Below are 27,775 nucleotides of genomic sequence, written 5' to 3' on the forward strand. Positions count from 1 at the left end.
CAGAGAAGCCCAATGTCCGCTTCTGAGCGGTTACACGTTGATATAAAAAGAAGCAGTTACACGTTGATATTGTATTAGGGTCGAAGGGAAGGTAGCCCTAGGCAGGACGTAGGGTAATACCATAATATTTTACAGATCATTGGTTTGTATTTCCTGGAGACGGTTTTTGATAATTCTGCCAGCGTCAGGCTAATGGAAGCAGCCGCAAGAAAAAGGAGGACAAGGACTCCAACAAAAGGTGACTGATTTTAAATCACCGGTAAGTCATTTCACCGTCTCATTTCAATCCGTTCAGATCTTCTTTGTTGACAAAATGTTTTTTTTTACAATATCGAGTTATATTATCTATGTGTGGTTCAACGTGCTTGCATGAGAGTGACGTATCACTAGAGGTTTTTAAATGTTCTCAACCAAATAATAAAAATAACAAAGAGTGCGGTGTTTTACCTAGTGGGGTTTTCTGCACAGATGTAAGATTGAGTGTAATGGGAAATATTTTTATGGTCGGGGTCAATGAAGTGTTTTTTTTCTGCCCCGTGATGCATCAATAAGTCATGCCTTTCAAATAATACAAAGTAAAAATAGTTGCCTTCTGTAAAGGCGTAATAATGCACAGAGCGACAGAACAGAATTGAGATGTTGTCCTACATTTTGGTTAACTTCCGAATTGCAGAGTAGCAGTATTTATCGAACCATAATATACGTGCTTGTATAGGCTGTAATAGAGAAATATTGTATATATTTAAGCTCAAAAATAAAACTGGAGATATTGAAATTGTTTTCAGTTAGGCCACATCCATCTGTATACAGGTGATGACGGAGGTAGAATTTAAACAAAATTTTAATTTCCTTCCCTGTAGTCGTTTGGCAAATCTACTGTCCTTTCGTTTAGCCATCAGATTCGAACTTGATCAGTTCGAAAGATGTGATGTTACAACATCTTCCTTCCTTTCTTCAGTTCCACAGTTTTAAACTGTACGTTTTTCACATCTTTTTTGTGGTATATTAAAAAAAAAACGTCGGATTGAAATGTCAGGAGTCCTCAATACGCTGTAGAAGCTGAAGTGAAGAAATCTGTTAGCGGTGTATACCTGTTGACAGTCTGCTGTAATTGAGTCGTCAATTGTTATTGCTAACGCAAACCCAGGTGTAAACGCCTCGTTTTTAACTCGTCTGCAGGTCAGTGAAGGAGATGACAAAGCGCTTCACACACTTCCACTGCGCTGCCTGCGAATACCAATTTATTATCCCTTTTTGGTAAAAAAGACTCAGCATTCAATTTCGGAACAACTGAAATAGCTGTGGTAATATCCATAGAAACTCCTAGATCTGTCTTGAAATCTTATTTTGGGAAAGTGTAGAAATTAATGCAAGCTAGAAGTCTCCTTAGTGCTATAAGGGCTTTGTGAAACTAGTGTGCTGTCAACACAGACATTCTTCAGTCTTGACACAAAACTCTTGTCATTGCGCATAAATCAGCAATAATCCACAAAACACCTGAAAAATCCATGTACTGTATGAGATGCTGCATAAGTTATTTTAAGCACATACTAGAAATACCTAGATCATATGTAAATGGAAAGCATGTCTCATTTCTAGAAATTTAAGCAGTGTGCTCGGTGGTGAAGATGTTTTTATTCTTGGTTTAAAAATACCAGAAGGTTCCTCTGTTGTCCTAAGCGACAGTGCCCTGGGATTGAGACGTCTTTGTGATTTACTCCGTTACAGGCCACGCAGGTTGAATTTGTTGCCAGCCCTACATGCACACCAAGGGCAGCTCATCTACTGTAAGTGCGGCTGGATGAATTGAACTTTTAATTTTATCAGTACTCCATCTTCACAGAGGTGTAAACCTGTCCTTTTTAGCTGTAGCCAGGATCAACTCTAAATTTGCAGATAACCTGTATTTAATATTTTGTTTGCCAGAGATGAGCGCTCAATTTAACTGTGCTCTGGGACCTTTAAGCACTTCTCCAGGACTTCCCTGTGACCTGAGAAATTTAACATGCGCTATTACAGCTTACAGGTTTCTTAAAGATACTCATGATGTGTGAATACCTTAAAAGCAGGCTTCAAGTGTAAAAACAAAACAGAACAGCAAGTGGAGCCTCATGCTGTGCTGTGCTGCACATACTGTCTGTGCAGAATGTCCAGAAACAAAGTGGGATTGATGGAGAACAGGTTTTACACTAGAGTGCTGCATCTGCTCGAAGTTTCCACAATACATTTCCTCAGAAATAAAGAGACAGGTGAGTGGTTAGACTGTACAATGTGTTCCTAAAATCTGGTTAATGCTGGGTGAGGCTTTAGTGTGAAAGAAAGAGTGCCTTGATTGTTACACACCTGCAGCAAAAGTGTGGTGCGCTGACGTTAAGCACTCGGACACCTCCTTTGCCCCTTGTACACCTTCTCACTCCGGTTCATATTGAGTGTGGCACCTTGTGACTTATAAATCAAGAACTGTCTATGTCTGAGCAAATTGTACATAAGTTATTAATCTTTCCCCAGAATGCTTACCATCACTGTAACTACTAACCTGAATTTGAACCCAAGACCTTGCCTTAACCCCCAATTGCACTGCCCAAGCCTACCCTAACCTCAGCTGCTAACACCAGACGTTTGTTCATTTCTTTCAACTTTTAAACCTGCACATGCTGAGTGATCTACACTTTTTGACTCTCCGAGACCTTGGCAAAAATCTGTTGGCCACAGTACAAAGCCTCCGAATTTTCATGTCCGTTTGCTTTATTGTGAATTCAAAGTACTAATCCCAGAATGTAGACTTAAAACTGAGCCACAGTGAAAAGTAGCCCATTTTGTCTCCATTCCTGGCCTGCTGCAGATTTGAGCACACATTTTTATTCATCTACTGTAGGCTACATTGCAGCGAAATTCTACCTGCTTTCCCTTTCCCACTTCTCTTCCAGATTGACTTGTTGATTTGAAGTTCCCCCTGTATCTGCATGTAGGTGTTGTAGAACAGTGAATGAAGTAAAGTGTCTCGGGGATAATAGTGGGAAAATCTAGCTCAGGACCTCCCAGTCCTTGTCCTGGATGGACTGGACTCACAAATGTAAATATAAATAATTCCTTACACTTATATAGCGCTTTTCTGGACACTCCACTCAAAGTGCTTCACAGATAATGGGGACTCCCCTCCACCACCACCAGTGTGCAGCATCCACCTGGATGATGCAATGGCAGCCATAGTGCGCCAGAACGCTCACCACATATTGGCTAAATGTAAAACTCACAGATGTAAAAGGTTGTGCACAGACCCACTGGTTTTTGGTCTAGTCAAGTTTTATTTGCACATCAGAAGTAAAATAAAATCCAAATGTTTTGAATAGGAAAAAAAACAACTTTCCAGGTGGATGCTGCACATTGGTGGTGGTGGTGGAAGGGGAGTCCCCATTACCTGTAAAGCGCTTTGAGTGGACTGTCCAGTAAAGTGCTATGTAAGTGTAAGCAATTATTATTATCTCCAAATCAAGCAACTTGCTAAATTTAGAGCCCTGGTTAGGAAATGGAGCTGGGCTGGAATGAAAAATCAATAGCTGTGTGGGTCTTCAGTACCAGGAAAGGGAAAGAGGGTGATGAGTGAAATTCATTTAACACGGGTATTTACCAGGTAAGTAACTAAAGTTTGCAGATGATCCTTAAGTAAGAGCATAATTTTGACTTTGACATCTTCAGTCTTAAGTCAGTGGGGAAAGAGTTAAAAAAGTAATGATAATGTTAGGATATGTAGTTAAGTGTAGAGTTCAAGTCAGCTTATGTTGTGCTAACATTATACTGTACAATGCACAAGTTTGTTCACAGTGTTAGAGAAGAGATGTTGCATGCTGTGGAATCAGTCCAGAGAAAACCAACCAAAAGTATTACCAAGTTTAAAAGAATGTCCCAGTGATGGAGTAAACGATCTGGTTTAGTCCTGAACACTGAAGACTGAGGGGGCCTGTTTCACTTATTCAAAATCCTCAAAATTACTGACAAAATCAACCCTATGGAATTGGGATTCAAGAGTATATCTTGAACTAGAGAGCCTCACAGATCACAAATGAAGCTAAGGGGGTAGTGCATTCAAAACCCCATGCATTAAGGAGCTATAAGGGTTGAAAAGCTTCCTCTCATTTACAGTACGGTGTCTGTACATGTGCAAGTAAAGGACTTGAAGATCAGAATAGTGGGTGCTTCTACAATTCTAAATAAATGGACTGACCCATGTTGCCTTCATTCATGTTTAGTGCTCAGCTAAAAAGTTTTAGAAAAAGTTAAAAGATGTACATGCTGCTATAACAAGCTAAGTGCAAGTATCAAACACCATAATAATAGCAGTTCTTATTTTGCTGTTTAAGTTTTACCGTGCTATAAAACATAGTATATGAACTAACACCCACAGCTAATGTACAGTACTGCATTAACCTAGCAGTAAGTGCCTTCTAGGTAAATATGAACAGGAACATACTGTATAAGACATTGCCTGAGATTTCTATTTCAAACTCACAAACGTAAAAGGCTGTGCTGCTTTTGTTTTGCAGCTCCAGGATACTTTGCTGTGTCATACGAGAGTATGTAATTGCCTAAGAATTCATAATTAAGTGATTTCATCACCTTTTCAGAAACCAAAATTGATAGTTTGCGTAATTTAAGTGTAGTACTCTTTAATTCGGTGGTTGGCTCCTGACTTTTTACATTGAGTCTGATCGTCAGAATGTTTGCTTTGTCAGGAAGGAGAACGTGACTGTTAGAATTCTTACATTTGTGATTTAGCTTACAGCCTGAAACATGAGCTTACATTTTAAAGGCAGAATCGCCTCTGGGGCCAGAGTCCATTTCAAACCATGTATGTTCTCCCGGCACTTGTAGATTTTTTTCCAAAGAGCATTTGGAATCATAAAATGGGTATCAGTCACTAAAGAGAAATTCAGTAGTCAAGTAGTATTTTTTACTTGGGACGTGTCGGTCTCAAACTTTAATCAAAGGTGCATAGTTTTATCTACATTCTCATGCTTATCTCAACTGCTGAGTAATCAAATATGATAACATCAGTGAGCTAATTTTCCAGCAAATGGGCAATTGTCTCACTTTAGCAGCTTGTGCTATCAGTAGAGGCAGAAGTATATGGCAAACGGGTAAAGTGGTCTTTTGCTGTTTGTACTGTAGGTGTGATATTTTCTCATGTAGGTGGATAGAAGTCGACAGGTCATCTGCATCACCTGCAATTATCCCTTTTCTCAGTATGTTTTGTGGTTACTGCTTAAAATAGATTTGTAGGCCTTCAGAATTGCTACTTTTCTAAAAAAAACTTTCTATTGGCTTGCCTAATTACCTCTGCCATTTTATATTTAATTTTTCATAAAAGTGTGCAGGATTAAATGCTGAAGTGTACTGTCATGAGGTCTTAGATTCTAATAATAATCCATTACACTTATATAGTGCTTTTCTGGGCACTCCACTCAAAGTGCTTTACAGGTAAAATGGACTCCCCTCCACCACCACCAATTCATAGATGGTGATTACTAGGAGGCTGTGATTGGTAAAGGCCAGGACACCAGGGTTACATCCCTACTCTTTCTGAGAAAGGCCCTGGGATTTGTAATGACCACAGAGAATCGGGATCTCAGTTTTATCTCTCATCTGAAAGATGGCACCCCTTTTATGTTGTATTGTGTCCCAGTCACAATACAGGGGCATTAGGACCCACACAGACTGGCAGGGTGACCGCCCCCTGCTGGCCCCACTAACACCTCTTCCAAGAGCAACCTTCACTTTCCCAGGAGGTCTCCCATCCATGTGCTGGCCAGGCTGACACCTCCTTAGCTTCACTGGGTAGCCAGTTGTGAGTTACAGGGTGATATGGCTTCTAGCAGTAAGATCCTAAGCAGGATCCTGGTCATTATTTTAATGGGTTCCTCTCTCTCAGATCTAGCTGCAAATGTTTTGAGTGGTAATGGAGGATAAGTTCCATCATGATAAAAAAAAAATCCAGATCAGTGCCCTTTAATGACGTCTATTTGATTGGAGGTATGGCAAGATTAAATCAAGATTTTCCACTTGAAGAATTCCATATACACTCTGTAGTTCAGACATTGTTAGTAGCTGGGTCGTGTCATTAAACAGCTATGACTGAGAGTCCCTGAACAGTGGGACACGCGTGGCAGAGGGCTGCATGGATAAAGCTGGGATTAGTTCACCAGAGTCCTTTTGCCTTTTGGTGTAACACCTTCGACTTGCTGAGGGCTTGCAGGCTTGCAGTGACTTAAGTGTGGGATGTGTGGGACACTGTGGAGCTTGTAGTGTCTCAGAACAGCATGCACAGTAAAGGAATTGTAAGAGAACTGAGCCGTTATTGTCCCTTCTAAATTGTGTATGCAATAAAAAGTATTTAAAAAGCACTACCTGGCCGTCTTGCATTCCTCTGTTAAGTCTTCCCCCAGTTCTCTGACAGAGCTCACAAAGTCTGCCTCTTTTGCAGTGTAATCAAGTGGGGCAGAATGAACTCTGCCTTCAAGCCCAAAGGGAAATAAAGTTAATGTGCCTGTTTCAGTACTCTGAAATGTACAACTCTTATCTTACATTGAGAAGTAAACCAATAATGTAACTTGTTACTCAAAAATAGGACCCGGTTTTAATATAACAAAATGTGCTTTCTAACATAAAAATAATGTAACACCTCCTTTCTGAGTGGATGTTCTTTGATAGAGATAGACTTTGGCTTTTCACAGCATAGACTCAACAGTGTCTAATCAAAACCCTGTAATAGCTTGATAAGCATGGCAGTGGACTAGATATAGACATAATGACCTTGTCCTTTGTTACTGGCAACCTTTGTTTTGTTTGCAGACTGGTTAAGTAAAGGCTGCATGTTCCAAGAAGAATGCTGTCTATTTGTGTTTGTGTATGCCTTTCCATGCATTTTAATCTGACCATTTATGCACAGGTCTGTCTGAGCAGTGGTGGGTGTTCGGCCTTATTATAGCCGGCTCCATTCCCTCGGCTGATGGTATAATTCTTGTAGATGGAATGATCACATCTTAAAGTAGGAGTCTAATAAGGCAGTCCTACATTATAACATGTGATGCTGGTCTTGTTCAACACATTGATAACTTGGTTTGATGTCTCTTATAGCATTAATCCAATTCTCTTTGTAGGTTCTAAAGGCTTGCAGCAGTTTAATTGTGATGAATTGTGTTGCATTACAAAATTTGCAGATCTCCTAGAACAAAAACATTAGTCCCAATGGACAAGATTTCCCTTAAATTAATACATGACTTACAATACAATCAATAACTTGCAAGCATTTCAAATTTCCAGAAACGGGTGACATAAAACGTCCTGGATTAACTACTTGCTAAAAGTAAGATTGGAAAACAAAGATAAAGAGCCACTTAAGATTCCTTTCATTATCACGGAATTGTTGAACACTGTTTATAAATTAATCGTAATGTGCCTCTGTCTGGGGCTCTTACTGTTAACAAGCTAAAAGAGGAGAAATGCATTGTGGCAGACTGCAAGGATATTACCATACACATATTGCCTAGCCATGTCATATGTTTGACAGCAGGTGCCGAGATTGTGAATTGGGAATGACTCTTACAGGCAGGAGAGGAGTTGCAGGATGGTTGTACTGAGCTAGCAGAATTTGTAAGTTCCCATTATAAAGACTGTATACAAGCTGTGCATATTGTCCTGAACATTTTCGAAACTCAGAAAAATCCTATTCCTAATCTGTTGCTTTCAAAATCAAATAGAGACCATATGTATAATGTGTAATAATTTCTTGCTTTACATTTTTTGTTTTTGTCTTTAAGTGTTTTGAAAAGCTTTACTTTTAGGAGGGCACATATTTCATCCATTACAAGTAGTGCTGCTGCGCATGTGTAGTATGCCTGTGTGATATAGTTTTTTTAATTCCCGGAGATGGATCATTGTTGTAAGTATCAGCAGTCCCTGATTATTTGTGAGAACATGTCTATCGCTGTACTGTACAATTAAAGCCGTTGCCCTTGATTTTGTGTTGTCTTTTCCATGTTGTTTTAGGGCTGGCTGATTATGTTCGTGAATCATTGATGTTAATATACAGCTCAACTCACAGCATCAGTCCAGCCTTAAACAGAACAAAGCCCAAAGTGATTTTACTCCTCTCTTTGTTCACCGTGAAAGGGTTTGTCCAGACTTGTGGGTATAGGCTGAACTTGAAGCAGACAAGACGAAAGTTGTTGCATAATTAGGATGCTTTCACACTAGTTCAGAAAACACCCTATTTCTGAAAACTGTAAATATTTTTCAGAGTAATGATGACATTTGTGGTGTGCATCTCATTTGTTGCTATTTTGTGACCATATGGGGTCATTATGAGCAATGCAGATCAGTACTCATAACCAGCAATCTTTCTGAATGTTTTAGGAAATCAGCTCTAAGAATCAACATTTAAGGTTTTTGACTATTATCCAGATTGTTATTTACTTTGTTTAAGGATTGCATTTGCCAGGAAAATGAGCTTTTTTTGGCAAATAAGGCTTTTTTAAAACTTATTTTTATCCCACTCACTGGACATGATTTCCCAAACGTGTGCCCTACACTTGGTAATGGGACACTGTCTGAGATGTACACTGTAAAAGGCAGTGAAAGTCCCATGACACTTCATTTAACCTTGGACTTTTAACCTTGGTGTTAGAAACTTATATTTCTGATTTAATTGGTGAATTGGTCTTCTCCTAATGATGTGCTGCTGGAATGGAATAACTTCCATTCATCATCCAGTCAGGAGCTTCACTTCAGTGGTGGATAAAATGGGTCCCCTCCTATATGTCTGTATGTGAAGTGCTCTAGTACCCTTCAGTATGAAAAGCAAGCAATTCTCAATGTGTACAGTCTGTAAGTTGCTCTGGGTAAGGCATCTTCTTAATAACTTCCTTTTTGTGAAGCTAAGGTCAAGGTACTGTATAAAATATACTAGAAGGCATTAAAAATACATTAAATGCTAAAAGGTTTTTGTACTCCTTTGTTGCACATATAATGCCTTGTTAACATTGACAGTAGTTTTTATTAAATTTTTCATTCTGCGATAATTCTGTTGTATTCTTCCCATCAATGAGATGACCCCTCAGATCACTTACCTGTATGCATATTTCTTTTCAGGTTTGCCTTCCAGTAACACTAGTCTGTCGGCCCCCAAGAGACTCAGCAGGCTTGAGCAGGGAGCATCAACAGTTTGGAGGGGTAAAGTCCAGTCTGGCAGTAAGTTAGAGACAGCCTGCTCCTTTTCCAGATGCTGAATGTGTCAACAGCTTCAAGTTACCTATAATTCTCATTGGATTTTGTCTTTGAGGACCTGAGCCTTAACTAACTACTGCTGTTAATTGTTTTTCCTTTTAGATGTGTTCTACACCATTTATGCTTAAAGTACAAGTTAGTATCTTGAAATGTTTATATCATACTTTACAACACTGTTTGGTTATTATAGAAAGCAAAGAGTAAGTTGTGGGTCATGGTAGATGTTTTAGGAATAGTTCTATGTATTGGACCTTTTTGCTCAATCCCAGCATTTAGAATGGCATTGGTCTTCTGATTTTCATAATATCTTAATTATTATTATTAAATATTTGCTCATCTTTTTTAACAGTACATGATTTAAAACACCATAAAAACAGTGTGTTTTGGTTCTCACTGTGTGTCGCACTTCACAGCCTTCTACAGTGAATAATTCAGGGAACAAGTACAGTAATTAGACCAGTCATTTACGATATTAGAATCCTGAATTAAGCTTTGACTCCTGTAAGCAAGACTACTAACCCTGCTATTCTTCCTCTTCTCTTTCCAGTCTGTGCACACCTCAGGCCCGCTCAGGTGGAGTCATGACCCATCGGCCTGGCCATGGCAGTACCCAGCTGACCCTGAACTGGACCCTGCTGCTCTGTGTGCTGCTGGCGACAGGGGGCTTAGGAGCCACTGTGGTTCCCTCTCCTTCTGATTTCCTCCAGGATCTGCTGTCTCGGTATGGGGACAACGTCACGCTCTCCGTGCCTCAGCTCAGAGTCCTGCTCAGCCAACTCAAAGTGGGGCTGGGAAACAATGCTACAGAGCGCACGGGACCTGAAGCCAACATCTCCAGGGTATGCCCCTCATGCAAGACTTCCATCTCTTCCTTGCCTTGCTTTATTTAGTCTAATTGGCTGGAATAATGTAATGAACATGATGTAGATTGCACTGTATGAATGATCTGTTCACTCTTACTTGAGGTCCTATATGGTTATTAGAAGTCTATAGAACTGTATTTTGACAGTAAATTGATCATTAATGGAATGCATTCAACTTTCTACAACTTAGTGTTAAAACAGACCTGAAAGATGTTTTTATCACTACTATAGTGTGAATGTAAATGCAGCATTTAAATCTCTTAAAACTAGAATATTAAACATTTCCAGCTAAGTCAGTCCTTAGCTTAGTTAAAATTAATGAATGACATAAACATGCATGAAACCCAGATGATTCTACAGTCCTTCAATGGATTTTTAAGACCATTGTATAAATCTTGGTAGTTGCTGCGTTTATTAGAGAGAATTTTTTATGTGAAGTTATTGAATGCCACAATCTGTTAGTTATTTAAGTGCAGTACATGGGTCTGCAAGCTAGTTTATTCTTAAAAAATATATACCTGCCAAATCTGTTCAGAGGTTTTTGTGTACTCTCTGAAGCAGAGCAGAAGAGGAGGTGTTTTAAGTAAGGACTGCTGTAATTAAATGCTGATCAGGCATATTTTACATTTTTTCCAGGCTTTGTGCTTTTTATGATTTGTATGGATTACCTTATTTGATCCCGCTAAAGTAATTTGATATTTTTTTAAATGATAATCCTCTGATTAGTCCTATGAACCCAATAAAAAACTTAGTAACAGATAAGGTCTGTTGTTTATATTAAGATTCTACAAGCTCAAAGGTTGGCCTTTTCTTTTTGCAAAGGTCTCCATGTGGTTTGTTGTAGCTTTTTGTTCTAACATTTGTGTGTCAGCCTGCCTTTGTGGCCTATAAGAAGAATGTCTGTGGCAGTGTACCTGGGCACAGGCATATATTTGAGCATATATAAGAGTTTTACTTGTGTATCTTGGTTCTTCGCCAGTATTTCACTGAATAGTCCTCTTTTTAAAATGCATGGTTAATGCACAAATAGGATGGCCTAATTTGTCAGTGCAGAATCGTTGACTTCTTTTTGTTGCACACTGAAAACATTTTAAACTGTCAAGTATTAACAGCTTCTTCTCAGTTCAGAAAGGGTCACGATACAATGTGTCCCCTCTCTCTCCGCAGTGTCTCTCGTCGGACTCTCTCCTGGCAGCCCACAGCTTGACGGAGGAGTCTCGACTGGACACGCATGAGCTACAAGTCTTCTGCCCCACCATTTTGCAGCAGCTGGAGACGGGGGCATGTGGGGTGATAGACCAGGAGGAACAGGGCAAAGAGCCAGCCCAGGAGGGGCCTTCGACCGCAGAGGGTAGGCGTCAGTGTGACCTCTCTGACTGCAGTATTCCCATGTCTTGCTAGCCACACAAATCCCCACCATCAGCCCAAGCAAGTTTTGCAGAATATGAAGAAATAAAAAAAAAAGGTTGATGTGGCCTAGATTTTTTTCACAGAGAAGTAAATTCCTCTCACTTCACCAGTGCAAAATTTAAACAATTCATGTAAAGAGTCAAAAGCTGCATTATTTCTTCATTTAGAATGGAATTCCATTTCTGAAAAGGAACTGAGATTCATGGGAATCTAGTGGAGGGAAAGGGAAGAATGGAGAAGCAGAGCTGGTGTTCATTTTTAGGCACAGTGATTTTATGTCACCTTGTGGGTTTTGAATTATCATTCTTTGCTGGGAATGAAATTAAGGTCTTCTTTAAAATGGGTGCATTATTTTAAAATGAACTGTTATTAAATTATACCTGCATACCTCTGTTCCGAGTGTCACCTGGACAGTTTTGTTCATTCTGGAACTTCTCTTCAGTTTTGAAATTACTGTTGATATTTCTGTTTTTGCTTTGCCAGTCAGGCACGCATGTGAAGTGGTTTTATCTTGAAAATCAATCAACCAGTGAGAATTGCCTTATATTTTAAGCAAAACAAAACCTCATACTATACAGAAAAATTGTCAGGTGGATATACCAGATAATTGTAATGTTAACAATCGCATATTATTAGTGTTGTACTTATTTCTCTTTTGGCTTCACACATTTTTTGAAAGAAAGCTTTTCACAAGTTAAAATCTCAAATGAGAAGTATAGTTCATGTTTTCCTGCTGTAAGCAATTATGACAGGTGATTGACCAGTCTTTAGCTATGTTTCTTGCAGTCATTTCCTGTTATTCCTGTTATTTTCTGTAAAACATTTTTCATACTGTTGGCTTTTTGTCAGTTAGATAATTGTTATTTCATCATTCATTGGGTGTTTGTGGGTCTGGAGCAAAGTATTGAAGGTTTTGCCTACAGTGTATTTGATATTCAAAAATATTCAAATTTGCCTTTTTTTGTCAATCACCAAGAATAACACTCTTAAAGAATAACTATTGCAGAAACAGTAAGATTTCAGTTACGGGAAGGTGGTAGCCTAAATCTATTTTGCTTTAAAAATTTGTTTTGCTTTAAGTTATATTTGTAGATTGATTTTCAAAATAAACACAATTTAGTCCCTAAAGGTTAGATGTGTTATTCAATAAAAGCATTAAATGATTTTCTATCTGCATTATCAGAATCCATCCATTTTCAATCCACTTTATCCAGTACAGGGTCATGGGGGAGCTGGAGCCTATACCAGCAAGCAACAGGCGCAAGGCAGGATACACCCTGGGTGGCACACACAGGAACGAACGCACACACGCACACACTAGGGCCAGTTTTCCCAGAAGTCAGCTAACCTGGCAGCATGTCTTTGGACTGTGGGAAGAAACCGGAGCACCCAGAGGAGACCCACAAGAACATGGGGAAAACATACAAGTTCCATGCAGATAGCAACCCAGAAATTGAACCCAGGGTCTTAGCACTGCAGGGCATTATCACAACGCAGTGGTTATCAAAATATTCACTTTAATTTTTTTACCATACTTATAAGTGCATGCACAAGTGCATTACTAAGATATGAAACCTGAATAAGGGAACCACTTTATTAAAAAATACTTGTTGAAGATTGTTCCTTTTTAGTTCAAGGAATTTAGTCACAGTGGTTCACACAGTGTGGCGGTGAAGTGTTCTTGGCTGAACTTGGGGAACTGCTGATTATTACGTCTCTAATCTCACTTTCTGCTCAAAGTCAGTGTAATGAAATTTTATTGACGACTCAGTGGGTTCAAATTGAATATGATGACATTCCAGTTAATAATTCACAGTTGCCTAAAATGTTTTTTTTTAAATAGTTTTTAGTAATATTTATTCAACTGAGCTATTTTTACTATGCCTTGCAGGGGAGGAAAACAAAATTATTTGCCGTTTATTGTGTTGGCAGGAATATACAAGGAAATGAAAAAAGCAAGTATTCTGAAAGCATTTAAAGCCACTCTGTATTTATAGCACTTCTAAAAAAAAAACTACCAGCATTTTAGAACAAAACAAGTGTTCCTGCCAAATTAGTCTTCTACAAGACATCATGTGATAGTCATGATAGGCGAGGATTTGATTCTGTGATTGTGTCAGTTTGACTAAATTCAAACTAATTCCTAGATTAAACCCTGAATGATGGGAAGCCTCTTTACTGGATTTCAGTTACAGAACATAGTATTGTTGTTGAGTTTTAAGTGATGTGTTCGCATCTTACATTCTGCTTTGCTGCTTGATTGCCCAGGTGTAAAGAGAGGTTCACCTAAGTAAAGACTTGCCAGAAGAAAAGCACAGAACATAGTAGCCTGTAGCAAATAAATGGGTATATGTTGGAGTATCTGATCAGGAAGTCTTAACCAATTTCTTTTATGAGACATCTAAAAATGCTTGAGATCCCAATCAAATGCTTTGCTTATTTTGTGGTGTTTTGTTCTTGTCGAAAGGCATGATTCTATCCGTTACCTTCAGTCAAGTTCAGAGCTTGGATTAGCATACCATAACCTTTCCAAAGCTTAAGAAAGCAAAGTATGCCAAACTATCTTAATACCACAGTTTTGCCCTATGCATTGGGTCTGGACTGTTTAACAGGGAGATTATATGGGTTTAGCTCTTAATGAGTTTTGAAAGCAGAATTTGATTAGTCCTTTAGGAGAAATTATTCAGGTTGGTGTGTATTTTGTCATTTCTCTATAACAAATGTGTTTTTTTGCAGGACTTTGTTTAGGTTCTACACCATTGCCAATCTCATCAAAGGCTACAGTACATATGCATATGTAACAATGTGGTACAGTATGACTCTGTAAGGCTGCCCAAACATTAAGCCATCATCAATTAAAGTGATTTTTGAGATACATGCATCTTGAAACAGTTCAGAATTGCCAGATTCTGTTCTTTGGATTTTAACATTAACCCCTTTTTATTATTTGTTTTAGAGGTCTTGAATTATGTTTTAGAACACTTTTTGAATAGATATCTTGTCTAGAATTTACATGTATGATTCTTGCTTGCGTAACTATTATTTTTAATTCACAGGCAAAAAGCGGCTTGATGTGTGAGTTAATGAGACTTGTTTTAAACAACAAACTGACTGCATTTGCAATAACCAATAGCTTAAGTGTTTCGGTTCAGTTATTTTGGATTTTGGTACAAAGGGAATATCCATGTGCCTCTTCAGCATTTTACTGAGCAAAGTGTCCAAATTGTGGCAAATTATTTTATGTCACGTGTAAAATGGAGCACATTCAAGGGTGTAGTAACCCAGCAAGGCACTGAAAGTGAAGGGCCGTGCGTTATTCAGGAACAGAAACCTCAGGGAAACACGCCTCTGCAGCACTCACCAACATACAAGAATTCTTCCCCTGCACAGCCGAGTTCTGGTGTCATCCACACTGAAGAATTGTTGAACTGTCTTTTCACAAATAAATACACCGTGTGAATAATTCATCACGCCATGCACCTTCATTGTTCTTTGGAAAAGAAACCTGATCACTACAGTGGCTTGTTTTACAGGTTAAGAAGCCATACCAGTAGTGCATAGAAGAGTACACCTGCCACTAAGAAAGATAATGAAGTCTGCTGGGCACTGTCCCCTCTGTCTTCTTGCAGTCAAGCCCTAATGGGGTGGTTTTCCAATTGGATGCCACGTTGGTCTCTAATTACTGCTTTCCAAGATGACCAGGTGGCAATTTGGACATAAATTGGTTAACATTCAAAAGATCAAAAAATTGAATATTCTTTCTCTTTTCCGGGTACTTGCTGTTTGTATACCCTAGCCTAGATTCCCAGTAAAATCTGATGTAAACATTATACTATTGTCAACATAAAAATTCGATTTTCCAGCAAATGATTTGTATCCCGACTAAGGTAATGGTCCTCCTGCCCCCCTGATGGCCAATAGTGGTAACTGAGGCCTTGCTGTGTTCTTTGTTTGACAGTGTGGGGGTTTGGCTTTGTCAGTGTGACTGTGGTGAGTGCCTTCTCCCTGACCGGCGTGTTTGTGGTGCCCTGTATGAAGACCCGTTTCATGCGCAGGGTGCTGATTTATTTCATCGCCCTCTCCATCGGAACACTCTACTCCACTGCTGTCTTCCAGCTCATGCCAGAGGTGGAGTAACCAGCACCGGTTTCTGAAAAGACTCTCTCTCTCTCTCTCCCTGAACCCCTCCCTTTCTCCCAGAACAGTCCAAAATCACACCAAAGAGAAACAATCAACGGGTGCTTTTTCCTTCGAGGATTTCTTCTGGATTTTTTTTTTTGGCTTAACCTCCTCCTGTATTCACAAATTTTCCAAATCTGTTCATCAGAATGGTTGTCTTTGCACCAGGTCTTCTGGGCACAAAAGTACACCAGAGCAGCTACGAGATTCTAATGAAAACTGAAAGGAGGGTGGTGCAAACAGAAATCATGTTTTCATTTCAGGAAGAATAAAAATAAATATGGGTTTTGGGTTTTTTGAGTGGAAATCCATCATTGAACTGGCATCGATGTGAGTTATTGGGCAGATAGATTACAGTGTTGCGCACGGTCCTCTTGATAGTGCGTACGATTGTGTTTGAGTGATTATAAAAGAAGTGGCCCAAAGGTCATTGGGACAGAGGAGTCTGTCTACATTTCCTTATTCTCTCCTGTGTGTGGTCACTTTGTCAGAACTGGTTGTTCCTAATAGAATGGCTGTAACAGACTTATTTAATGTAATTTGAAGAAGCCTCATATTAACTTGAAAATGCTAAGGACAGACATCATAATCAGACATATGCTGTAGGATCATAATTAACCATCAAATGAACTAGATAGATATTTCATCCTTTAGATGATTTGTAGTAATAAACCATACGGTATTCCCTCAAAAGCTTCAGACAGTCTATTCTCCTATTTGAATATATCAAACTCTGGTTAAAATTTATAAGGTGCAAACAAAAATCTTCCAGCTTCTGTTGTCATGGCCCACAGTCGTCTTCATCTCTTGCTTACCTGTACTTGCATCCTTACCAGATAAATGCTTGGATTTTCACTCCAGAAACTTGTCTCTTTTTCTTGCATACTCTGAATCAGTGTAATTGCTGCAAACTGATCCAGCATGTTCATCGGTCTTTATGTTAATGCAGAATTCCTATTGCCAGCAGCTCAGTCTCGTGAGTGGACTGTATCCCCGGTCCTCGGAGTGCTTTGCAACAGTCAAGGATGAGCAGTTGTGCAGTTCAATTACTGTCTGCTCATTCAGTACATTGGCAGAAGCAGTAGTGCCCATCTTTGTAAAGGGGGATACAGCCACCATCACTGGGACGTAGTACTGGTGGTGGGAGTGGATGGTAAAGAAATGCAGCTTTTCTTTTTGTTCCCGAAAGGCTGCATTCTGAATAATCTCTTCCAACAAAATGATTTTAAAAAATCTTTGTTTTTCTCTCTGCCCCTCCCCCTACTCTTTCTTCCCATTATTTGATTCTCTCTCCCCCCATCCCTCTCTTCCCGTCTGCTGGGTCGGTTTCCTTGGTACCGACCGGACGGCACGTCAGTGTGGGGTTACGGTTTCCTGTGCGTCACGGTGATTTCCCTCTGCTCACTGGTGGGCGCCTGCGTGGTTCCTTTCATGAGGAAAACCTTTTACAAGAGGCTGCTCCTGTACTTCATAGCCCTGGCGATTGGAACGCTCTACTCCAATGCCTTGTTTCAGCTCATCCCAGAGGTAGTGTGGTCTGAGGGATGTGACGCAACTTAAACATTTAAACTATGGGTTAGAAACACTCCGGGCTTACATTTATACATGTATACATATATATAGTATATTATATATATATACAGGGTATAATTTTCTTAACCACAAAGGGACAAAGCTGTTGAGGTTGGTTTCTACATTGCTGGGGGGGAAGTTAGTGTGATCAGAAGCTATGTGATCACGTTTAAACGTTTAACTTTCACATCCCTGCTTCGGGTAATTGCTGTTTTTTTTTTTCTAGGGACACTGTAGTTTAGAATAGGTTAATGACCGTGTCCTGCAAATAATGGGCTGTGGTTTAGGTTCAAGAGTGGGAAGATCTGTACTCGTCATTCCAGTCTGGGTGACTAGGACACCAACTGAAACAGCCAACGAGTTAAAAAAAAAATAGTCAATGTAGTAAAAAATATAAAAGGTACCAATTTATTAATTAATATGTTACCAAAATACTTGGATTTCCCTCCAGTTTGTGACATTTGGGTTCAATTATAGGAGCAGTTTGCTTCAATGGGCAGATGATTGGGAAACCCTTTAGACTACAGTTGTTTTGTAATCTTTTTGCCCATTGAAATGATTGTTGATTATTGCAATATGATTTAATAAATCCTTAATGTATAGCTGATTAGAATTTTAGCTGGACTGGGATTTTATTCTCCCAAGTTCTGATGAAAACTGCTTCTCAGTCATACATTGGCTTTATTTTGGAGTTAATGAAGGCTATTTACATTTTCTAAACTCTTTAACTCTTTAAACATTGTAGAACCTGTCTAACCCAGCTAGTTTTTTGGACAATTTGCTTGGCAAAGTGATGTGACATCTGTGGGCAACTCTTGTTATTCCACAGATAATTATTTAAATAGTCAGTTGTGAAGATGGGCTTCAAAGCTATAGTCAACATACCAATACTCCCTTTTACTCTAACAGTCTTGGATATGAAAGCAATATAGTACTGTCCATATTGATGGTTTAGCACTGAACTAGAAGCCTTGAATAGTTTTTACCTTGGCAAATCCTAACCTTCAGGCTTGACATGCCTCACATTGTGCAAACAGTAACACATGAGTTTGCACAAAAGCCACAACTGCCTATTGAATGTCACTATGGTGTGTTTACTCTGTACTTGTATCCTGCTTCTATAGTGGCTGTGTGGTTTACAGTGGTTAGGCCTGGTTTGCAGAATTTTTATTTAGAGATTGTTAACTTGTCTCAAACTTCAAAAACCTGTACAAACGCAAAAGTGTCCTTGAAAAAAAGGGTTGGGCATATAAGCATATAATTTTTTAACACTAATCTGCTTTGTCCATATTTTATTTGATCACTCTTAATAACTAAAATAACTTATTACGGTATCAAATGTCAGTGGTGTGTGTACAGAATATGTGATCTGTACATTCCAACGACAGCTATAGAAATGATTTAGTAACCTGATCTTATATTTCAGGTGGGTAGCTGCGTCAGCATGCGTAGGCTGCAAAGGAACAAGTAATAGGTTTATTCCATGCTGAAAAAAAGGAGAAAAAAAAACACCCCAACTGATTCCTGAGTTTGCTGATGTTGAAGCTTAGCACATTGAAGTCAATACCTGTATTCTTATTAAAAAAGTAACAAGTATGTCATATTTGAAGTGTTTATCCAAAACCATTTAGGAACCTGAGAGCTTATTGGCAGTTGACTTTAGTAACCTTAGATTATTTTACCTTTTCCGTTAAGCATTGTACAAAACATCTTAGCACACCTTGAGTTTTCAGTTTTTAAAAAAAATAATTAGTACACAACTTTGGGGTTCCTCCTTTATTTCTAACATTTAAAGAAATTGACTTGCTTTTTGTGACTATGAACCTTAATAAGTGAGCAGTTTATAATGGACAGACAGTAGTGGAATGGCAATGTGAGTGCTTTTCCTCCTGCTTACTGTAAGTCCACCTGGTCACATTTCATCTGACACCACTGAATCAGGGCAGTTCTGAAACTAACTAGTTAGTGACCACTTCATTAGTTAATAAATCCCATTTGCTTTCAGCTCTTAAAAACTTAATTTTAAAATGAGCCGCAAATGGAAAATTGATTTCATTAAGCCTCTGATGAAGAAACCCATTGGGACACAGACCAGAGTACACAGGGGTCTCCAAGGACCAAGACTCGAAACCAGTGTCCTAGAGAACTGCAGTCTCTCCTGGCTTACGTTCCAGATACGATCTGAGATTTAATTTGAACCAAGTATTTGCTTCATTAAAAAGGAACTTTTTTAAAAAGGTCTCTGTTAACTGACCGTTTTAAGTGCTCTTTAAAATTTATAGGACTGTGGCTGGCTGGTGTTCTATAGAATAGACTGAAATAAAATTCGGAAGATAGATTAGAAGTTACGTGAAATTATGTGTATAATCTGATAAGGGTCATCCATAGAAATGCTGTTGTCTTAAAATGATCTAACCTGGACAGAATGCCCGCCCTGCAGTTTCTGATTCTGATAGAGAAAAGGCTTCCCAACCCTTTTTTGTGTGGACACTGCTGCAGGTGTTATGTGGGCCTCAGGGATGTGCAACATCTTGCTCTCTTCCTCCAGGCGTTTGGATTCAACCCTCTGGAGGATTACTATGTGTCCAAGTCGGCTGTGGTGTTTGGCGGCTTCTACCTTTTCTTCTTCACGGAGAAGGTCCTGAAAATGGTGCTGAAACAGAAGGATGGGGTGAGGATTTCTTGGGTCGGCCACTTCCCTGGTGGACAGCTCTTTTCCTTACTGTCACACTACATTGACAGGCATTCTGTTTCCCCTGAGTGTCTGCAAGCATTTCAGATTATTAATTAATCATTCAAATGATTTAATTTCTGTCATCATATTACACTGAGTTGAAAAGCAATTGTTAGACAATAATTTACTTAACATCAAAGCACAGCTCCAAGTGTCTGATGTTGGCCTAACTACTTTTAGGCATCTTGTTTTAACACAAAAGCAATGTTTAAACAAAACCAAAGCCTTAAACTGAGTTTATGGGTGCTTAATGATCCCATGGCACTGTTCCTAGGAGTGGTGGTGTTAACACTGGTGTTCTGGATAAGTTCCATTCTCAGCTTGAACATTTGCCCTGACCTTAGGTTGCTCCTTCCATTCAATTTGTGAAGCAGTTTCTTATTTCTACGAGATATCTTGTGTGTGTTTGTGAGGCTGCTGGTGCAGAATGGCTGCTGTGCATCAGCCAGGTGGAAAGTGCATGACGTGTTTCCCTTCTATGCAAAGTCCTTTGGGTTCCTCTGGTATGATGGTATGAGTGCTATATAAATGCAAGCACTTCTTAGAATGCATTCTACATTCCCTTGATCTCAGACTGTTTCCTCTTATGAACAGTTAATAAGGGGGGGGTGGTGGCTCATTGTCGATACTGATTTCCTGTCCAAACTCCACAATGCACAAGATCACCTTGTGTTTGATGCTCTTCAGTTACTTTCATTAGTATCCATCCATCCATAATTAAAAAACTGTTACACTACTGATTTACAGTACAGCAGAGTTTGAGGTGTTGAATAATTCTCTAACCAAGCAAGCTAAGAACATTATTTAAAAAAATGCATACTGCTTTTGACAGTTTCTTAATCACATCCTTGAAGTAAGGGTTTGTATCACCTTTTGCACATTTTACATCTTAAGGATAATTCAGACTGTTTTTTCTAGTTAATTAGGATGCAGGAGAATCAGTTATGGAGTTCACTTCATTGCATGACAGGTGTGATATGAGCTCATGTGATAATCTGCAAAGCAAATTGCCCTGGGGAACTTTGTTGAGCTGTTTTGTTTCAAGATTGTTAGTTGAGGTGGGATTGGGTTATTGACTTGTAGCTTCATTCGGACCCCGCGTGAGCTTGGAACATCTGCCTGCTTCTGTCCTGTGCAGAGAGGCCACGGCCACAGCCACTATCCCTCCGAGTGCTACGCCTCCAAGTCGGACATTGAGGATGGAGTGACGGAGAAGCTGCAGAACGGAGAAGTGGCGCCCCCCCACCCAGGAGCTGACCGAGACCATCAGAACCTCGGCGACCAGGAGAAGGTCCTGACCACGGCCCTGTCAGTGCAGGTGTGTGTGTGGGCAGGGGAGATGTGCAAATGAAAGGGAAAGCTGAGGGCGTCTTAGGAATCCATTGCTAATCTTCTGGCTTCATATTCTTACACTTGACCCCTAAAAGCAGGTTTCAGGATCCCCAGTCTCGGTCCCCAGTGTCTTCAAACTAGACGTGCTCTTGCTTATTTGTTTGAACTCTTAATCGGATTAAAGAGTAATAATAGAGAATAGTCATTTTTTTTAATGATTGCTTAATTAGAGCTTATTAGTTTTGGTTTAAGAAATAACTTTAAATCTTCTGTTTCAAGACCAGAAAGCCATCAAAAAAAGCAATAATCTGGCATATTACTAGTTAAGTTAAGAAGTTGTAGCACTAGACAGGAGCCTAGTAGACGCTGTAGACTAAAGGATAGGAAATGGGAATCCCTGGGAATTTCTGTCTGATGGTCGATTGCAATGCATCTTGACACATGGAAATGTTAGAAATCGTGGAGCTGCATTTGGGTGTAGCAGGGAGCTCAAAGTGTATGTATGGTCTGTCTCAACACCGTGTACCCTTAAACAGTAAAAGAGGGAGGTAGGGGCTTCTGTATGGCTCAACTAGTAATAGTTTCCACTCTTTTAGACACCTATTCAGTCTCGGATGTCTCATTTGGGGGCGGCACAGTAGTGCAGTAGGGTGTATTGCTGCCTCACAGTGCTGGAGTTCTGGGTTTAGTTCTGGTCCTGAAGCGCTATCTGTGCGGAGTTTGTGTATTCTCCGTGTCTGGTTTCCTCCCACAGTCCAAACACATACAGCACTGTTAGGTTAGCTGGCTTCAGGGAAAATTGGCCCTGATGCGAGATGTGTGTCTGTGTGTTCGCCTCGTGAGCGACTGGTGTACCTTCCAGGGACTTGCGCCCCTTGCTTGCTGGGATAGGCTCAGCTCCCCCTCGACTTTGTATTGGATAAAGTAGAAAGAAAATGGATGGATGTCTCAGCTGGTGCACTGCAGCATCCTCTTGATGCTGTGATGCTCTAGTTAGCCACAGTGAAGCACTGCTCCAATTCTGTGTCTGAAGCTGTAGACTGTGCATGCTGTTCACGCTGGAGATCTGTAATGTAGAAATGGAAGCTGACTTGGTTTGTGGTGTCTGCTCTGAAGCATGCGTTGTCCTAACCTTTCCTGTAATTGAATAAGCCAGCTCTTATCATGTTGACACAGGAAACGCAGAGCGCGCAGGGGGCCTGCTACTGGCTGAAGGGAACCCGATACTCTGACATCGGCACTCTGGCCTGGATGATAACTCTGAGTGACGGCCTGCACAATTTCATCGATGGCCTGGCCATCGGCGCTTCCTTCACAGTGTCCGTCTTCCAGGGCATCAGCACCTCCGTGGCGATCCTGTGCGAAGAGTTCCCACACGAGCTCGGTAAGGCTGGTGGCACTAGCAACCCACAGCAGCCGGCGAGAACCGTACTTTTCATCTGGGTGAGGGTCTGAAGACAGATGGCATTGCAGGCAGGAAGATCCCAAATACTGTACAGCTTAAGATCAGAGTAGTTAGATTATTACATTCTAATTTGGTGCTCGGAATGCCGCGAATCATGATAACATATATTAAATGTGTGTAAAACATCAATGCACATCATTATAAACCTTGGATTTTTTACGTTTTTGCATCTGTATTTTTAAACTTGGCAAATTAACCATGACTCAGATATTCAATTAAAAACTTGTATCTTGCTTTAGCTATTGTTATGTAAATACTTTTTCTAATCAAGATCAGAATTTTGCTGTATAGAGATAAACAAAATGACATCTATGGCCATTTATAAACTAGATTTAAATGCCTTATTAGATGGTGCTTTCAAGAAAAGTAAATACTATGAAGCTTCTCTGCCTGACTTTTAGATCTGTACCCCCCTCTACTGTTGAGAATTGATAATGACAACTCCTTGTTAGTACTGTAATATCACAGCTGGTCTCATGGTATCCTTTCATCCCTTTCAAAGATGTGAAGACTATCAAAGTTTGCTCTACTCTACTTTTTTCCATTGTATTATATCTGCTTATTTTCGTTTCCCCTTTGGAACAAATGCATAGTAAATGAATCCGAGAGTTTGCCTGTGTTTTTAGTGAACTAGGCCCATAAAGCTCATGAAATTGTTGCCATCATTATCATTCATATTGCTTGCCAGCATTTATGAGTGCATTTGGTTAGCCATATCATTTTTTAAAGCATTGCCAACTTTTCAAACAGCAGAAGCTTCTGTTTGGCAGAAAGATGCAGACAATTGAAAAGACAGGGATGATTTGACATGCCAAAGACTTTTGAAGGATGGTTATTTGTATGCCTGAGTACTCTTCAAGAGATGGGTTTCAAGATAGGCCTGTGTTGCTGTAAAAATATAGACCGACAATCTTCCTTTCTTCCCTATCTCCTGCACATAGGTGACTTTGTGATTCTGCTCAACGCAGGGATGAGCATCCAACAAGCACTCTTCTTTAACTTCATCTCTGCCTGCTGCTGTTACCTGGGTATGGGCTTTGGCATTCTGGCTGGCAGTCACTTCTCTGCCAACTGGATCTTTGCCCTAGCAGGTGGCATGTTCCTGTACATTGCCCTGGCAGACATGGTGAGTGGAAGACAGGCAACATCAATCTCTGTCGCTCTCTCAGTGGGTCTCTCCACCTTGATCATTCATTGTAGACGCAGCGATATCTATACCCAGTCCACATCTTCTCTTGTTTTTGAGGTAACAAATGTAAGCGGAATTAGGACACTGTTGCAATATTTTACAAAGGTTCTCAGATTGTGCCGTTTCATTTGGTACTTTATTTTTCCTTTGGAAAAACTCCACAAATGCTGCGCATTATTAGAAAGAAGCTGCCAAGGTTAAAAGAGTTATACAATCTAATCAGAAAAGAATTTGAAATATTTTGTAATTGCACTTGTTACCATTCTGAGGGCTTTCAGATACTTGGGGAAAAAATATTATAGCAAGAGGGCATTATCTGTGAACTATTGGAATGGATTCAACACAGGACAGTTCTGCGTGTTTGTGAGCAATAGAAAGCATCTTTTCTATTTAGCAATTTAGAAATTTTCATAGAAAATAATTGATTTTCAGCATTTGAGACATCAATATTTGCCTCCAGCATATGGAAGAGGATAGGAGTAACCTAAATTTGAAAATTGAGGTAAAATGCTGTGTTGCCACAAAAGCCATGCATATATACGGTTTCAGCTGAACACGACTCCTCTGCATTTCACACTGCGATGTTGAGATAGCCCCCTGTGTCTTTTCTTTCTGTGCGCTGCAGTTAGTGGCTACAGGCAAAGATCTGAAATCCAACACTCTTGTTTGCCTCTCCCTCTGTCTCTCTGCCCAGTTCCCAGAGATGAATGAAGTCAGTAAAGAGGAGGAGGGTGGAGATGGGAGCTCGCTGGTGACCTTCGCTATCCAGAATGCCGGACTGCTGACGGGCTTCACCATCATGCTGCTGCTCACCATGTATTCAGGGCAGATCCAGCTGGGATAGGCCCAGCCTCGGCCTCTCTGTTTCTGGGACACTCCACACAGCTGGCTCCTCTGCTGTACCTCCAGTCCTCTTCCTCCTTCAGGGGGTCTTCGCTCTTCATTATTCCTTCAACATTACAACAGACTCCTCTAGGAGGATTGGATTTGTTTCAGTCGCTGTAAAGCATTCCTCCTACTGTAGTTGTGACGAACGGGGGCAGAGCTACTGGGTGTGGCTGTCATAACGTTCGGTTTGTGAGCCTCGAGGAGGACTAACCCAGGCTACAGCTGATTTATTAAGTTAATTATCCAATTTATTATTTTTTAGTTAGTATTTTGTAGAATTTGAGGTTGTGTAACCAAAACTATTGCTCCATTTCCACAATCAAGATCTTGAACTGCATTTGAAACTCTACAGCTCCCACAGCACACTTTGTGCACGCTGTTTGTTGTTCCTTGTGTGCCGTCTGACAGTGCGGGATGTCAGCTAGGCCTCAGGATAGGCAGGGCTGCACAGGCTGCTGTAGTCTTCCAGTCTGTAGGCTCAGCCCTGTGCTCTTATAGGCCCTTGTCTCAGAAATATGAAGCCTATATAAGTTCATTCCATACCAAAAATAAACCAGAATAATAAAAAGATGACTGCATTTCTTTTAAAATTAAGAAAGTTGACTTGGAGATAAATGGCAAAACTTGAACAAACAAATACATTTATTGCTTGTTTACCAGGATAAAGAAGCTAAGAGAGACGGTTATGGTGGGATCAGAATAGCCTGACAGGAACAAATAAAAACAATATCTCCAAGACTGCAGACCAAATATGGGCTGTTCTGTCATTTATTTTAGAGCAGCATTGTTTAGAAGCTCTTAGCCATCCAAATGCTTATCTGTCTTAGAAACTTGTGGCTTGTGATAGTTAGTCTCTGCTCATTTTCGTCTCCTCGGCCAACTGTAATTGTGGCCCCTAAAGCACACTGACTGCTTGTTCCAAGTGAATTGTAGTCCTGTTTTGAAGCTGCATCAGTTCTTATTATTATCTGATACACTGAGACCAACTATTGGACCATTTATGAAGTTTAAAAAATATATAGCCTAGAGAAAAACGGTTAAACTACTCAAATCTCTCAAAGGGATAAAAGATAAATAATCTTTGAAATTTTGGTATGTCCTTTTCCACAAATGGGAAATCTGATAGATTTAGATTATCATGTGAAAGTTCAGGGCAGGCTTTCTTTTCCTCTTTTACTTCTGTGAAAAAGACCAATGGCATTGTTCAGTCAGTAACTGCACTTTTTGTTTCAATCAAGTAGGTATAGAAACATATTTTAACTCTGTGGGAAATCACTTTCTAAAATCTGAGGCTTTCTCTGGAACTGTGATGAAGGCTGGGTTGTTTTAAGCGGCACCATCCTAAAACTGCTTCTAGCGTCACACTACTGGGTAAACATGCTGGGGTGATTCGAATTTTGGCTTTTAGTTGCCTTAAGCCAAAGTTAACTCTGATCCACCACCAAGTAGGTTTTATTTTTTACCACCACCACCAAGTAGGTCTTTAAGCCAACAATTTCTAAACAAGTCTAACTTTTAGGCACATAAATGTGTGCTTAACTGACATATTAAATGTACAGGTGCAATCAGCGAGTAGAAAATGGCTTTTTTTGTGAGATCATCTGATTAACTGAACAAAATGATTTATTTTGTCTTTAGAAACTGGGGGTTTAAGGGCTGATCATAGACCATAGATCATAGGATGTCTGTCACCAAAACAGATGGCTCAGAGTTGACTGGTGAGATATCTGCTCTTGGCAACTACCCCAATTGAGTATTTGGAGTCCAGAGTCAAAGATACTGTCTGAAATAATACGAGTTGCTGCTGCTAACCCAGTGGGCTCTGTAGCAGCATCATTTTGATACCAAGTTGGTGGACAATGACTATCATAATGACTTGTGGCATATAGAATGTATTGCAAATGGGTGCAGCCCAGCCTTTTTTACCTGTTTTATTTGGTTGTGTTAAAATGATGGATGGAGTCAACTACTCCCCTGTTATCAAATGGAGGATATTTTTTAATAGATTTTATATTATGGTGTGTATTAGTAATCAGTGTTGAAGAAAAAAATAAATATAAAATAAGACATTTTAGGTGAAATTAGCAAATATAAAATGAAAATATGCAAGTTTGGTGGCCACGAAAGCCCTTATATTTTGATGCTCTAATTTGCTCAGATGTTTTTTCAGGATGGAAAGAACGGATAAATAGGTTGCACAATATAAGTCCCGTAATGGGAAATTTTTAAATTTGACAGCAATGCTGTCATCGTTCTCTGCATATTTACTTCATCGGGGTAACTTTATTCATTGATGTCTGAAATAAACTCTAGTCTGCTTCTTTTTATGATTAGTATTTTGGTTGTTGGGTGCTAGTTACTTTCCAAAAGCTGGGTCACTGTAGTTCAAAAATGATCTTTGTATTGAAACTTGAATACTAATTGTTATTGGTATAATGGAGAAGCCTTGTACAGCATGTGCTCAAAGGGTGGTTTTATTGTTGTTTCATCAGAAATATCGATATTCTTTTTGAGTTCTCATGACAAAAAAATCAAATTGCTTTCCACCAGTCTTTCATTACTAATGCTGGGCAGTGGTGGAAAAACTTGGTGTGTTGGTGCCTTACCCATTGTAAGGCAGACAAGATGCCATTAGAAGGTTTGGGGATGCTTATGAACATTTTTGGGCCAGAGTTTCCCTTTCACCTTTTTTTTTCTGGGTCAGTAGGCCGGGAACATTCCGGAAACGTAATTCAATACGAGCCGTGCATTTGGTAAGTGCTGTCATCCTCCATGTAGTTCTGTGTGTATTTGGGTAGCATCATTTTGTGCACAGACTGAAATGAAATCTCAATAACTTGTGCAATAAAAGAATCTCACGTTAA

At 39.8% G+C, this 27,775-nt stretch overlaps 1 protein-coding gene across 3 annotated transcripts; it reads left to right on the forward strand.

Moving 5' to 3' along the window:
• slc39a14 (solute carrier family 39 member 14) lies at nt 1–27,775 on the forward strand. 3 transcript variants are annotated; one of them, XM_088929888.1, is made up of 11 exons: nt 2–259; nt 9,145–9,243; nt 9,827–10,118; nt 11,310–11,493; nt 15,511–15,680; nt 17,089–17,258; nt 19,852–19,974; nt 21,176–21,355; nt 22,546–22,753; nt 23,776–23,960; nt 24,718–27,775. In XM_088929888.1, exons 4-11 carry the CDS (start codon nt 11,426–11,428, stop codon nt 24,865–24,867), a joined length of 1,254 nt encoding a protein of 417 aa, XP_088786014.1. In that variant the 5' UTR covers nt 2–259; nt 9,145–9,243; nt 9,827–10,118; nt 11,310–11,425; the 3' UTR covers nt 24,868–27,775. The 3 variants fall into 3 exon arrangements, with proteins under 3 accessions (XP_088786005.1, XP_088786014.1, XP_088785996.1); XM_088929879.1 differs by lacking the exon at nt 15,511–15,680 and having other exon boundaries at nt 1–259; XM_088929870.1 differs by lacking the exon at nt 17,089–17,258.

The sequence above is a fragment of the Atractosteus spatula genome, chromosome 2, assembly GCF_055471065.1.
Source record: "Atractosteus spatula isolate fAtrSpa1 chromosome 2, fAtrSpa1.hap1, whole genome shotgun sequence".
Lineage (NCBI taxonomy): Eukaryota > Metazoa > Chordata > Actinopteri > Semionotiformes > Lepisosteidae > Atractosteus > Atractosteus spatula.